At 42.2% G+C, this 14,601-nt stretch overlaps 1 protein-coding gene across 1 annotated transcript in view; it reads left to right on the plus strand.

The window, feature by feature from the left end:
• Positions 1–14,140, plus strand: part of LMNB1 (lamin B1) — a 97,203-nt gene extending 83,063 nt beyond the window's left edge. Inside the window, exon 11 of the mRNA XM_030193570.1 lies at positions 13,918–14,140. Within this exon, the coding sequence (XP_030049430.1) occupies positions 13,918–13,959 (42 nt within the window). The 3' untranslated portion in view covers positions 13,960–14,140. The remainder of the gene's footprint in view (positions 1–13,917) is intronic.
• Positions 14,141–14,601: the final 461 nt, after the last annotated feature.

The following is a 14,601-nucleotide window of genomic DNA, read 5'->3' on the forward strand; positions in this document are numbered from 1 at the left end:
TAAGTAGCAAGCCAGATGTAAGATACACTGGTAAAAGTTCTTCCTGTAGGCAGAGTGTACCAGAGAGTGATATTGAGAAGTTTTATATTGACTTATGGGGCTGCAGGGCAGCCAATGTTAGTATCAGACCTTATTTAGCAAACTGGTTCTTTTCCTTTCCTTTACATTCATACCCAAATATGCTACCAACAGAGGGAGACAATCAGCAGGTAAAACTGAATTTTTCCCTAATCCCAGTTTTCAACAAAGGTTTATAAGGTATTTTCACTGTAGAAAATGTGGAGGCACAAATGCATGTTTTAAAGTAGGCACATTTTTGAGTAGGAAAATCCTTAATTTTAGTTCTGTTTGATTATAGCATCAATACAACTGCTTCAACATCAACTCCAACAGACACCTTCCAGAACTATAACATGCGTTAAATAACTCCAAACAGTCTCATGTTTTGACATAATTTTTCTTTTAATCTCTCTCCCAAGTTACCCCCTCCTTTTACATTAAGACACAAGTGCACTTCTTCAGACCCCACCATGGTTGAGTCTTACCCATGGTTAAACATAACTTCCCATGACAAAAATTTAGGAGCAGCTCAAAGTTCACAGTTTCCAAAACAAGAGTTTCATCCATGTTTAAGTACGGAGCACCTGCTTTTAGGGTTGCCTTATAAGCCAGGCTAGTAAGTTGTATTCAGTTATGTTGAAATTTGAGTTCTTTACTGACACTATGGCAAGGGATGACTTTAAGTGTCTGGCAGAGGGATTTGTTGTACAGTGTGTGATGTTGATGTAAATGTCATGGACTGTTCAGATGTCCAATGTCTGTCTGTCTTAAATTTACTAGGGATGTGCATTCATTTTCAGATGAATGAGGGCATTTTTGGTTCATATATCTTTTAAACTGGATGCATGAGGGTTTGGTTTGAACCAAGTCCTCTTTATTTCCATTCATTTTTAATGGTAGACCCCATCAACAGGGGCAAGGGGCAGACAAACCAGGACCATATTAGGGGAAAGAGAAAAGAGAAAATGCACAAGGCACTTATGTTGACTTCTTGCCTCTCTCCTCCCAAATCTCATGGCCAATGTCATGAGCACTGATAAAAGGACAAAAAAGAGCAAGTGTCGCTTTTTTCCCCTGAATTCAGACAAGATCAGAGAGAGAGAGAGAGAGAGAGGTGCTAGCCATTTACTCTGTTCTATTCTATTAGGATTTCGTATGATGCAGCTCTCCCAAAGGATTCGTAGCAGTTAACAAAGGAACATTAACTCCTCAATTGAGGGAAATACACGTTAAAAATATATATTTCAACATAAAATGACCTATAACTGGTTAAATCAGTTCAGTAGATTTCAACTTGCCTCTTATGGATTATTGTTTGAACATGAACATTTTCAAAGCTTTCCTGAAGGATAGATAAGAAGGCAACATTTCATTTCCCGAAGAAGCGCATTCCAAATTTTTGCACCTTGGAATGGGAATGAGTTCGCATAGATAGACTTTAAACATATATTTTTAGAAGTAGGATAGCCTATTTGTAGAGTGCAAGAAAAACAAGTACTACGCCCAGAAGACAGAAGTGTGAGTATGTAAACCAAATTCTTGAAATTCAGGCCGTGAAGTGATTTAAAAACAAGGCAAACTATTTTAAATCTGACACACTGTCGAATAGGAAGCCAATGAAGATTAATCATAAAAGAAGTTATATGGGCAAAACATCTTATACTGAATATTAACCTAACAGCTGTATTTTGTAATAACTAACCATTTCTGTAGTTTAGCTGAAATAATGCAGTACAAAGAGTGCAAGAGTTGCAGTAATCCAACTGCAGAAGTACATAATGCCACACTGGGAAAAGACCAAGGGTCCATCGAGCCCAGCATCCTGTCCACAACAGCGGCCAGTCCAGGCCAAGGGCACCTTGCGAGCTTCCCAAATGCTTGCACAAAGATCCTAAAATTTCATAAATGTAATGAGGATCTAATTGCATGGATTTGTGTAAGCTTAAAAAAATTTTCTTGCTAAGTGCATTAATTTGCTTTTCAAAGGTCAATTTTGAGTTTAAAATAATCCCCCCATATTTTAGAATGGTCACCAATTATTTTTTTCTGCTGTAGTTAACACTCTGTTTCTACATAAGATTTTATCAAAATCTCCAAACCATAGAATTTTTGTCTTTTACTTCATTAATTTAAAAAAATGATCAGATATCCATTTAGAGATGAAATATAAAATTTTGAAGAGGTCAGTGTCTTGAAATGTTTCCAATTTGGGATATATCAGCATAGGATAAGACAGTGATTCCCACATCCAAAAAAAAAAGTAGTGAGTGAACTTAGGTATATATTGAACAAGAGTGGGGAAAGTGGAAAACTCTGTGGCACCTAGCAGCTGGGGCTCTAGTTGTCTGTTCATCTCCACACAGGTGCAAAAGAAGGTAGAGTCCTGAATGCCGTGAACAGACCAGCAATAGATAAATCTGTTGCGAATGCAGCAGGTGCCTTATCGAGAAGTTTTTGGCAGTTATAGAATCTCATGAACCCTTTATGTGAGGGTTTTCTACAGAATCATTAGATACTGAACATTTTGGAGCTGAAGACATTCTTAAATTGATGTGGGGAGATGGGAAGTGATACTGCCAGGGTATGAACAAACTACAGGTACAACAGATGGTGGAGAGCGTGAAGAATGCCCTTGGCCATGCGTCATCTTTTTTTCCTGAGCTTCAGCTACAGTTCCAGCAGCCACCTTCAAAGGCTCAGAGGAAGTCTTGTAAAACATCAGAGGTGCAGAGGTATTGTAAAGTGCTTGAGGATCAGCATAATTCAGAATGCATGTACTGTTGTAAGGCCCTTAGAAGAAAGCTAATGGGCCATCTTTTGAACAGTGGCATGCTGCACAATTTACAGAAAGACCTACTTGGGCTAGATTCAAGAGATGGTGCTTGATACCAGGCTAGGTGCACCATTCTGTACTTGCAAATAAAGGAGATAGGATGGTGTTTGGCATCGCTATCCCAGGGCTAGTGGCAGGCAGCATTGAAGGGGGTGATGTGGTAGATTGTAAAAATAATTGACTTGCATGACCAGCTCCTGCAGATGATTGAAAATGTGGGGTTTGAGGCTATTACATCTCTTAGCCTCCAGTTACCAAGTATATTCCAGGACAACTTTTTTTTTTTTTTTTTTTTTTGAAATAGGTGAGTGATACCCAACATACTTGTTGCACTTGGTAGTAAGAGATGCTCTGGACCTGGCGAGCAAGGGAGAGTCATGTCCTGAGGGTATTGATGGAGAAGCAATGAAAAGCCCGGCATGAAATACCTCTGCCACTCGTTTCCACTGAGCTGTTATGTTCATTATAGAAGTTGCTGCTCAATTCTTAGTTGAAGGAAACCCTAAGGTTAAGGGCCTTTAAGTTAATTGAAGGGACCATAAATCTGAATGATGACTCATAACTTTGCACATGCCCTAAGCTGCGCGGCAATGCTGACAGAGCCCATTCAGTGAATGGGCTTTGTCAGCATTACTACACCGGCAGCCGCTAGTGCGGCTTGATAAGAGGGCCTTAAATGGTTAGTGTAAGAAAAATTCTGGATTACTATAAGAGAGTGTGGTGAACCCATACGACATGGTCAGTAGGACATGGCCTATGTTACAGTACCCAAAAAGCCAAATTTTTTTCATTTACCTATGCAAACTATTACTTGTGCTTTAACGAATATTCCTATTAATGTTGCAGAATAAGTACAAATTTGAAAAGGATGTCATGGACAAATATTTAAAGGCAATGGTTGTAGCTAGTGGTTTGGTTGGTGACCTTAAGTAAAAATCAGACAAAAGATTGCAAATTAACAGTGTCAACTAATAAGCAAGATGTAAATAGGAACAACAAACATAGTTTGAAGTGTCTATATGCAAATGCCAGAAACCTAAAAAATAAGGTGGGAGAGTTAGAATATATTGCAATAAATGAAACATTAGATATAATAGGCATCTCTGAGACCTAGTGGAAGGAGGATAATCAGTGGGACACTGTCATACCAGGGTACAAATTATATTGTAATGATAGGTGGATCAAATTGGTGGAGGGGTAGCTTTGTATGTTAAGGAGGGCCTTGAATCAAATAGATTTGAAAATTCTGCAGGAAACAGAACACATCTTGGAATACCTATGGATTGAAATTCCATATGTAAAGGGGAAAAGGACAGTGATAGGAGTGTACTACAGTCCACCTGGCCAAGCTGAACAGAAAGCTCTAGAAATGTTATTAGAAATTAGGGAGGCTAACAAACTGGGCAACACAATAATAATGGGTGATTTCTTTTACCCCGATAATGACTGGGTAAATATAACAGGGCATGCTAGGGAGATAAAATTCCTTGACAAAATCAAGGACTGCTTTATGGAGCAGCTGGTACAGAATCCAACAAGAGAGAAAAATTCTAGACCTAGTCCTTAGTGGATTGTATGATCTGGTGAAGGAGGTGATGGTGCTGGGGCCGCTTGATAACAGTGATCTTAATATGATTACATTTGTTATCTGCTTTGGAGTAAGTACTCACAGGAAATCCAATATGTTAGCGTTTAACTTTCAAAAAGGAGACTATGATAAAATGAGAAGAACGGTGAAAAAAACCAAAAACTTAGAGGAGCAGTTATGAAGGTCAAAAAATTTACATCAGGCTTGGATGCTGTTCAAAAGTACCATCCTGGAAGCCCAGGCCAAATATATTCTGTGTAGCAAATCTCCTGGACCAGATGGTATTCATCCCCGAGTACTGATAAAATTGAAAAATGAACTTGTGGAACTATTGTTAGTAATATGTAATATGTAATTTATGTTTAAAATGAAGTGTGGTTCTGGAAGATTGGAAGGTGGCCAATGTAATGCCAATTTAAAAAAAAAGTTCCAGAGGTGATCTGGGAAATTATAGACCGGTGAGCCTCATGTCAGTGCCGGGCAAAATAGTAGAGTCTATTACTGAGCATATTCAAAAGCATGGATTAATGAGACAAAGCCAATGTGGATTTAGTGAAGGGAAATCTTGTCTCACCAATCTATTACATTTCTTTGAAGGGGTGAATAAAGGTGTCGATAAAGGTGAGCCGGTTGATATTGTATATCTGGATTTTCAAAAGGCATTTGACAAAGTACCTCATAAAAGAAAGACTCCAGAGGAAATTGGAAAGTCATGGGATAAGAGGTAGTGTCCTATTGTGGATTAAAAACTGTTTAAAAAATAGAAAACAGAGAGTAAGGTTAAATGGTCAGTATTCTTAATGGAGAAGGGTAGATAGTGGGGTTTCCCAGGGGTCTGTGCTGGGACCGCTGCTTTTTAACATATTTATAAATGATCTAGAGATGGGAGTAACTAGTGAGGTAATTCAATTTGCTGAAACAAAGTTATTAAAAATTGTTAAATTGCAAGAGGATTGTGAAAAATTACGAGAGGACCTTATGAGACTGGGCATCTAAATGGCAAATGATGTTTAACATGAGCAAGTGCAAAGCAGTGCATGTGGGAAAGAGGAACCTTGTTATAGTTACGTGATACAAGGTTCCACATTAGGAGTCACCGACAGAGAAAGGGATCTAGGCGTCATCGTTAATATGTTGAATTCCTCTGCTCAGTGTGCTGCGGCCACTAAGAAAAGGAGTGGAAAACAAGAATGCACCTCGAATATTGTGTTCAATTCTGGTCACTGCATTTCAGAAATGATATAGTGGAATTAGAAAAGGTACAGAGAAGGGCAACGAAAATGATAAAGGGAATGAGATGACTTCCCTATGAGGAAAGGCTAAAGCGGCTAGGGCTCTTCTGCTTGGAGAAAAGACGGCTGAGGGGAGATATGATAGAGGTCTATAAAATGAGTGGAGTGGAATGGGTAGATGTGAATAGCTTGTTTACTCTTTCCAAAAATACTAGGACTAGGGGGCATGCAGTGAAGCTAGAAATTAGTAAATTTATTTCTTCACTCAACATGTAATTAAACTCTGGAATTCGTTGCCAGAGAATGTAGTAAAAGTGGTTAGCTTAGTGGGGGTTTAAAAAAGGTTTGGATGGCTTCCTAAAGGAAAAGTCCATAGACATTATTAAAATGAACTTGGAGACGGGTGACATACCAGTCTGCACATTGGGAATTACAGTATAAATTTGTTTTTCGACTGCACATTCCCCCTAGAAGAGCGTTTTATATGGGTCTGTCTTCCTGGGGGGAGTGCCCGAAGTGTGGAACAGAGGGTGCCACCTTAGGACACATGTTTTGGACATGCAAAAGCATAGAAGGACTCTGGAAGGCCATTATAAACTATGTCAACACAATCTGGCACCAACATTGGCGTTATGGTCCGGCTCTACTGTTTGGCCAACCCCAGCTGCAGCAGCCCTTGGCGAGGGGCTTTACGGCATTCGTAGCCAGAACCGTGATAGTTGGCAAGCAGATTATCCTAACGGAGTGGTTGTCTTCTAACGCTCCCACCCTCCAACAGTGGCGGTTGAAAATGTTGTTAATGATGCGGATAGAGAGGGTGGGGATTGTTGACTTTGAATCACAGGCGGGGGAAAAATTTCACTGTGGGCACCTCTTTGGAATACGTTAACTCCATCAGCACGAAGCCATTTATTGAATATATGAATAATGTGATGTTAGTAAAAGGGAGGGGGAATGAGGGGAGGAGTAGGGGGGGATAGAAGGGGGGAGGGAAGAAATGTAAAAAATTCCTTTTTTGTATCAAGAGTAGTTCTGTTATTGTGTGTTTTGTTCGAATAAACATGATTTAAACATAAAATGAACTTGGAGAAAATCCACTACTTATTTCTAGAATAAGCAGCATAAAATGTATTGTACTGTTTTGGGATCTTGCCAGGTATTTGTGACCTGGATTGGCCACTGTTGGTAACAGGATGCTGGGCTTGATGGACCTTTGGTCTGTCCCAGTACGGCAACACTTTGTACTTATGTTCTTGCAAAACAAGTTTATGCTGTCTCATGTTAGTTACTGGGAAACTTTGTGGCATTAAACTTCTGCATTTATTTTTTTGAATTTTGAATTTTGCTCACATCTTTTCAGCAGTAGCTCAAGGTGAGATACATTCAGGTACACTGGGTATTTCCCTGTCCCTGGAGGGCTCACAATCTGTACCTGAGGCAATGGCAGGTTAAGTAACTTGTCCAAGATCACAAGGAGCAGCAGCAGGATTTGAACTGGCCACCTCTGTGGGCTGATGATCAGAAGAAAACCTAGGCGCTAGAGGCTGTTAGCACCATACTAGCGCCTGCGTTTGCTACTGCCACATGAGCAGAGCCCCCAAGTGCGTGAAACAACGCGCTCATGGGCTTTGAATGCAAAACAGGGCTTGACACAAGTAGCATGCAAATTCATGCTAAACCTATTCATCCCCAATGATCAGCGAATAGCATGCCAAAGATTTGCCCGCTGGCCGCAGCAAACCCTACACCAGCTCGGAGCTGGCGTTGGGGTTTTGCAGACCATTGGGGAGGAATGGTGAGCCCTGTCCAGCATGCTAGCAGGAACCCTGACCCCCCCCCCCCTTTCCCCCTGACACAGGTTCAGGGGGGGCTGGAGATCTGGTGGGTCTCCAGCCCCCCTAACCCCCCTTCCAGATGTCCTCAGATGTCCCTGGTGGCCCAATGGGCTGCTGGTTAATCTCTCCCCCCCCCCCCCCCCCCCCACCTGGTGGTCTAGCGGCCCTTCCCCACCTCCCTCCTCTTCCATCGGTGCCGCCTGGAAAGTGGCGGTGCCCAGCCCTGCCCAGTGCATCCTGGGATGCGCTGGGTGGGGCTTCACACTATTTAATTGTAGATGCCTGCAATTTGACAAGGAGCTTTTGTTTGGCTCACTGCTTTAGGAATCGGCATCTAGTATTTCAGCAGTGTCTGGTGGTTGGGTTCTATATGGTTGAATGGTAGATAAAGATCAGTATGGCCCATCTAGTCTATACTGTAATGGTGGTTAAGGTTCTAAGCTTGGTCTGCACAGCATACTCCTCTCTTTGCCTAAGATACAAAGAGCTGCTCTTACTAACCAGCATTAGTGTACATTAATTTGCAATTAGCACACACTGTGATTAATGCATGCTAGTCCTTATAAGTAATCTTTGGGCAGGGAATTGCCTTCTGCACTGTGAAAATCGAAGCTCATGAAGAAAATCAAGAAATTAAATCTGAAGTCCAAATCCATGTATTGATTTTAATTTTGTGTGCTGTTGTGATAAAATACTTATAAGAAATTAACCTTTTCTCTTGAAAACCACACACTGAATAAAAATGTCGGGGGTCAATATTCAAAGCGATTTAACCAGCCAGAAATGGCTCCTGGCAACTTAAATAACTTGTTCGGGGCACTTGGTTAACACAAAACAGGCTACTTTGGGGTGGTGTCAGCACTTGGGCTGGTTGAGTGCCAATATTCAGCGTTAAAAGGCTATGGCAAACCACAAAGATAGGACTGATCTATACAATCATATTTATGCAGTTTTCTTGAGCAGTAAAGTGCTGAATATTGTAGTTAACCAGCTCTGATTTAATGGGCTCCATAAACCCAGAAATTCAACGCCAGTGCCTGGACGTGGCCTAGCATTCAATTTCTGGTCATAATGCTGGCAGTCGGCAAAACCCTCAGCGCTGTCAGCTGAATATCAACTCTGTCATTTTAAAGCATGTTTTCTTGTACTTTAAACATTCCCCTTGCTTTCCACTTGTACTTAAGCTCAGTGGTTCCCAAACCTGTTCCTGCAGGCACCCCCCTCCCCACCCATTCAGGTTTTCAGGATATCCACAATGAATATTCATAAGAGATAAGTACATAAGTACATAAGTACATAAGTACATAAGTAGTGCCATACTGGGAAAGACCAAAGGTCCATCTAGCCCAGCATCCTGTCACCGACAGTGGCCAATCCAGGTCAAGGGCACCTGGCACGCTCCCCAAACGTAAAAACATTCCAGACAAGTTATACCTAAAAATGAGGAATTTTTCCAGTCCATTTAATAGCGGTCTATGGACTTGTCCTTTAGGAATCTATCTAACCCCTTTTTAAACTCCGTCAAGCTAACCGCCCGTACCACGTTCTCCGGCAATGAATTCCAGAGTCTAATTACACGTTGGGTGAAGAAACATTTTCTCCGATTCGTTTTAAATTTACCACACTGTAGCTTCAACTCATGCCCTCTAGTCCTAGTATTTTTGGATAGCGTGAACAGTCGCTTCACATCCACCCGATCCATTCCACTCATTATTTTATACACTTCTATCATATCTCCCCTCAGCCGTCTCTTCTCCAAGCTGAAAAGCCCTAGCCTTCTCAGCCTCTCTTCATAGGAAAGTCGTCCCATCCCCACTATCATTTTCGTCGCCCTTCGCTGTACCTTTTCCAATTCTACTATATCTTTTTTGAGATACGGAGACCAGTACTGAACACAATACTCCAGGTGCGGTCGCACCATGGAGCGATACAACGGCATTATAACATCCGCACACTTGGACTCCATACCCTTCCTAATAACACCCAACATTCTATTCGCTTTCCTAGCCGCAGCAGCACACTGAGCAGAAGGTTTCAGCGTATCATCGACGACGACACCCAGATCCCTTTCTTGATCCGTAACTCCTAACGCGGAACCTTGCAAGACGTAGCTATAATTCGGGTTCCTCTTACCCACATGCATCACTTTGCACTTGTCAACATTGAACTTCATCTGCCACTTGCACGCCCATTCTCCCAGTCTCGCAAGGTCCTCCTGTAATCGTTCACATTCCTCCTGCGACTTGACGACCCTGAATAATTTTGTGTCATCGGCGAATTTAATTACCTCACTAGTTATTCCCATCTCTAGGTCATTTATAAATACATTAAAAAGCAACGGACCCAGCACAGACCCCTGCGGGACCCCACTAACTACCCTCCTCCACTGAGAATACTGGCCACGCAATCCTACTCTCTGCTTCCTATCTTTCAACCAGTTCTTAATCCATAATAATACCCTACCTCCGATTCCATGACTCTGCAATTTCTTCAGGAGTCTTTCGTGCGGCACTTTGTCAAACGCCTTCTGAAAATCCAGATATACAATATCAACCGGCTCCCCATTGTCCACATGTTTGCTTACCCCCTCAAAAAAATGCATTAGATTGGTGAGGCAAGACTTCCCTTCACTAAATCCGTGCTGACTTTGTCTCATCAGTCCATGTTTTTGTATATGCTCTGCAATTTTATTCTTAATAATAGCCTCCACCATCTTGCCCGGCACCGACGTCAGACTCACCGGTCTATAATTTCCCGGATCTCCTCTGGAACCTTTCTTAAAAATCGGAGTAACATTGGCTACCCTCCAGTCTTCCGGTATTACACTCGATTTTAGGGACAGATTGCATATTTCTAACAGTAGCTCCGCAAGTTCATTTTTTAGTTCTATTAATACTCTGGGATGAATACCATCAGGTCCCGGTGATTTACTACTCTTCAGCTTGCTGAACTGACCCATTACATCCTCCAAGGTTACAGAGAATTTGTTTAGTTTCTCCGACTCCCCCGCTTCAAATATTCTTTCCGGCACCGGTGTCCCCCCCCAAATCCTCCTCGGTGAAGACCGAAGCAAAGAATTCATTTAATTTCTCTGCTACGGCTTTGTCCTCCTTGATCGCCCCTTTAACACCATTTTCGTCCAGCGGCCCAACCGACTCTTTGGCCGGTTTCCTGCTTTTAATGTATCTAAAAAAGTTTTTACTATGTATTTTTGCTTCCAACGCTAATTTCTTCTCAAAGTCCTTTTTTGCCCTCCTTATCTCCGCTTTGCATTTGGCTTGGCATTCCTTATGATCTATCCTGTTACTTTCAGTTGGTTCTCTTCTCCACTTTCTGAAGGATTGTTTTTTGGCTCTAATGATTTCCTTTATCTTACTGTTTAGCCACGCCGGCTGACGTTTAGTCTTTTTCCCTTTTTTCTAATACGTGGAATATATTTGTCCTGAACCTCCAGGATGGTGTTTTTAAACAGCATCCACGCCTGATGCAAGTTTTTTACTCTGCGAGCTGCTCCTTTCAGTCTTTTTTTTCACCATTTTTCTCATTTTGTCGTAATCACCTTTTCTATAGTTAAACGCTAGCGTACTTGATTTCCTAGTTTCACTTCCTTCAATGCCAATATCAAAACCGATCATATTATGATCACTGTTATCAAGCGGCCCTCGTATCGTTACCCCCTGCACTAGATCATGAGCACCACTAAGGACTAAGTCTAGTATTTTTCCTTCTCTTGTCGGCTCCTGAACTAGCTGTTCCATGAAGCTGTCCTTGATTTCATCAAGAAATCTTATGTCCCTTGCGTGTACAGATGTTACATTAACCCAGTCTATATGCGGGTAATTGAAATCCCCCATTATTATTGTGTTGCCCAGTTTGTTTGCGTCCCTGATTTCCTTTAACATTTCCGCATCCGTCTGTTCGTCCTGGCCAGGCGGACGGTAGTACACTCCTATCACTATCCTTTTCCCCTTTGCACATGGAATTTCAATCCACAGTGATTCCAAGGAGTGTTTTGCTTCCTGCAGAATTTTCAATCTATTTGATTCAAGGCTCTCGTTAATATACAATGCTACCCCTCCACCAATCCGATTCACCCTATCACTACGATATAATTTGTACCCCGGTATGACAGTGTCCCACTGGTTATCCTCCTTCCACCAGGTCTCAGAGATGCCTATTATATCTAATTTTTCATTTAGTGCAATATATTCTAACTCCCCCATCTTATTTCTTAGGCTCCTGGCATTCGCATATAGACATTTCAAACTATGTTTGTTGTTCCTAAGTACATCATGCTTAGTACTTGACAGTATTAATTGGCAATCTTTTGTCTGATTTTTATTGTTATTTAAAGATACCCGATCTACTACAATCTCTTTTGCAACCTCACTATCAGGATACTCTATCTTCCCTGTTATGGTGATATCTTTGAAAGATACCTTATCCCGAACCATGCTCTTTTGAGCGACTGTCGGCCTTCCCCCCATTTCTAGTTTAAAAGCTGCTCTATCTCCTTCTTAAACGCCGATGCCAGCAGCCTGGTCCCACTCTGGTTAAGATGGAGCCCATCCTTTCGGAATAGGCTCCCCCTTCCCCAGAATGTTGCCCAGTTCCTAACAAATCTAAAGCCCTCCTCCCTGCACCATCGTCTCATCCACGCATTGAGACTCTGGAGCTCTGCCTGTCTCTTGGGCCCTGCGCGTGGCACAGGTAGCATTTCAGAAAATGCTACCCTGGAGGATCTGGATTTCAGCTTTCTACCTAAGAGCCTAAATTTTGCTTCCAGAACCTCTCTCCCACATTTTCCTATGTCATTGGTACCCACATGTACCAAGACAGCGGACTCCTCCCCAGCACTATCTAGAATCCTATCTAGGTGACACGTGAGGTCCGCCACCTTCGCACCAGGCAGGCAAGTCACCAGGCGATCCTCACGTCCACCAGCCACCCAGCTATCTATATGCCTAATGATCGAATCACCAAGTACAACAGCTGTCCTAACCTTTCCCTCCCGGGCAACATTTGGAGATATATCCTCGGTGCGAAAGGATAATACATCCCCTGGTGGGCAGGTCCTGGCTACAGGAGTACTTCCTACTTCACCAGGGTGATGCTCTCCTTCTAGGAGACCTCCCTCCTCCAAGGTAGCACAGGGGCTACCTGACTGGAGGTGGAACTTCTCTACAACATCCCTGTAGGTCTCCTCTATGTACCTCTCTGTCTCCCTCAGCTCCATCAAGTCTGCTACTCTAGCCTTAAGGGAACGGACACGTTCTCTGAGAGCTAGGAGCTCTTTGCATCGGGCACACACATATGACACCTCACCAATTGGGAGATAATCATACATGTGACACTCAATGCAAAAGACTGGATAGCACCCCTCTCGCTGCTGGACTGCTGACTCCATCTTAGTGTTTTTTGAGTTTTTCCGTAATTTAAAACTTGCTAAAGTATTAAGGATATCAGCCTATCACTAACTTACAGTTCCTCCTTTAAACCCCAATCTTCAAGTTCCGAAAGCACAAGCAAAATTTGTTCACTTACCAGAGAAATATCCTCTTCTCCCAGAACTTATTAGAAGGAAAGCTTTCGCGCGGCACCTTGAGCAGAGGCCCCGAGTGGATCGGAACGGACCTGGGAGTCACTCTGGCGAAGGCTCCGAGGATATGCAGATGAGCTGCAAGTCCTCCACGGCACCTGAGAAGGCAACCGGTGGGAGAGCTGGGCACCTCTCAACCAAGAAAAGGCTTACCAGGGGTTAGGCCGAAGCCAGCATTCCTCCCCCTGAGGGTCACCTGATCCTGGCTAAGAAGTGGAGGCAGTGTATGCAAATATCTGGCATGAATATTTATTGTGGTTATCCTGAAAACCTTGACTGGCTGGGGTGCCTATAGGACTAGGTTTGGGAACCACTGCTTTAGCTGGGTAAGGCCTGGACAATTTTTGGTTCTTACGTGTGTAAATGGCTTCTGTAAATTGTGTGAGAGAGACAAGTCCTCAAACTTGGTGGGCTATGGATGAGTAGGATGTTCACTTGTCTGCTGTTTCTCGACATTTACTCTAAAGTAGGGCTTCTCAACCCAGTCCTTGGGACACACCTTGCTGATCAGGTTTTCAGGATACCCACAATGAATATTCATGAGAGATATTTGCCTACCCTATATTGTGAGTATCCTGAAGATTTGTCTGGGTTGAGAACCTCTGCTCTAAAGAGACATAATATAACCACAGTTTGTCAATAATTGTTTAGGTAGTTCATTAAAAGTAAAAACACACATTCAGTCTTCTGTACTCTGACTACATAAGAAATTCTAGGTGACGACCTTTTAAAAGAACTGTTAATTTGTTTCCCCCATACTCTCACTGCAGGGAGATGCCAGGGCAGCCAACCGAAGCTGTGCAATCATGTAATACAAACAGTGGAGACTCGGCATCCTCCAGTTCGGTCCTTGCCTCCAGCACAGAAGAGCCTTCTCAGAAGCACAGAATTTTTCTAATCATGTGAATTTCTAAGACTCCATAACACACTGGCTTTTTAACTTTTACTTTTTTTGAGCACTGAAAAGAAGTTTTGTACAAAAATTTTAAAAAACAAAAATCATCATTCTACAAGATGTTAATAATTGGCATTAGCTTCTGTGCATGCTTTTTTTCCTCTCTGAAAACTGCCATCATGTTTTGCAGCCTTACCTTTTCCCTAGTTGTAAAAGAATGAAGAAAGAACTGGGGGTGCGTTTGTCTTTTTTTAACCTTTTCTAAAGATCATGCTTGTTGTACTCATCAGCTGCTGATGTTACGCTGTACTGTGCTATACCAACTTGTTTATGGCAGGATACATTTTTTTGCCATTATGAACTTTTTCTATTCAAAGCTTTTTTTTTTTTTTTTTTTGTACTGAGCAATCAAGATTACAACTTTTGAGGGGGATTGTTTTTGTTTCTTAAGGTGCAACTTTGTAGTTGAAGAATAATCCTCATGTGAAAATACCTAGTGGGAACTAAGGGTATGTTTTTTTATTGGAATTGTTTTCTTAGGTTCTTAAACTGGTGAAGT

Source organism: Microcaecilia unicolor, chromosome 2 (assembly GCF_901765095.1).
Source record: "Microcaecilia unicolor chromosome 2, aMicUni1.1, whole genome shotgun sequence".
Classification (NCBI taxonomy): Eukaryota; Metazoa; Chordata; class Amphibia; order Gymnophiona; family Siphonopidae; genus Microcaecilia; species Microcaecilia unicolor.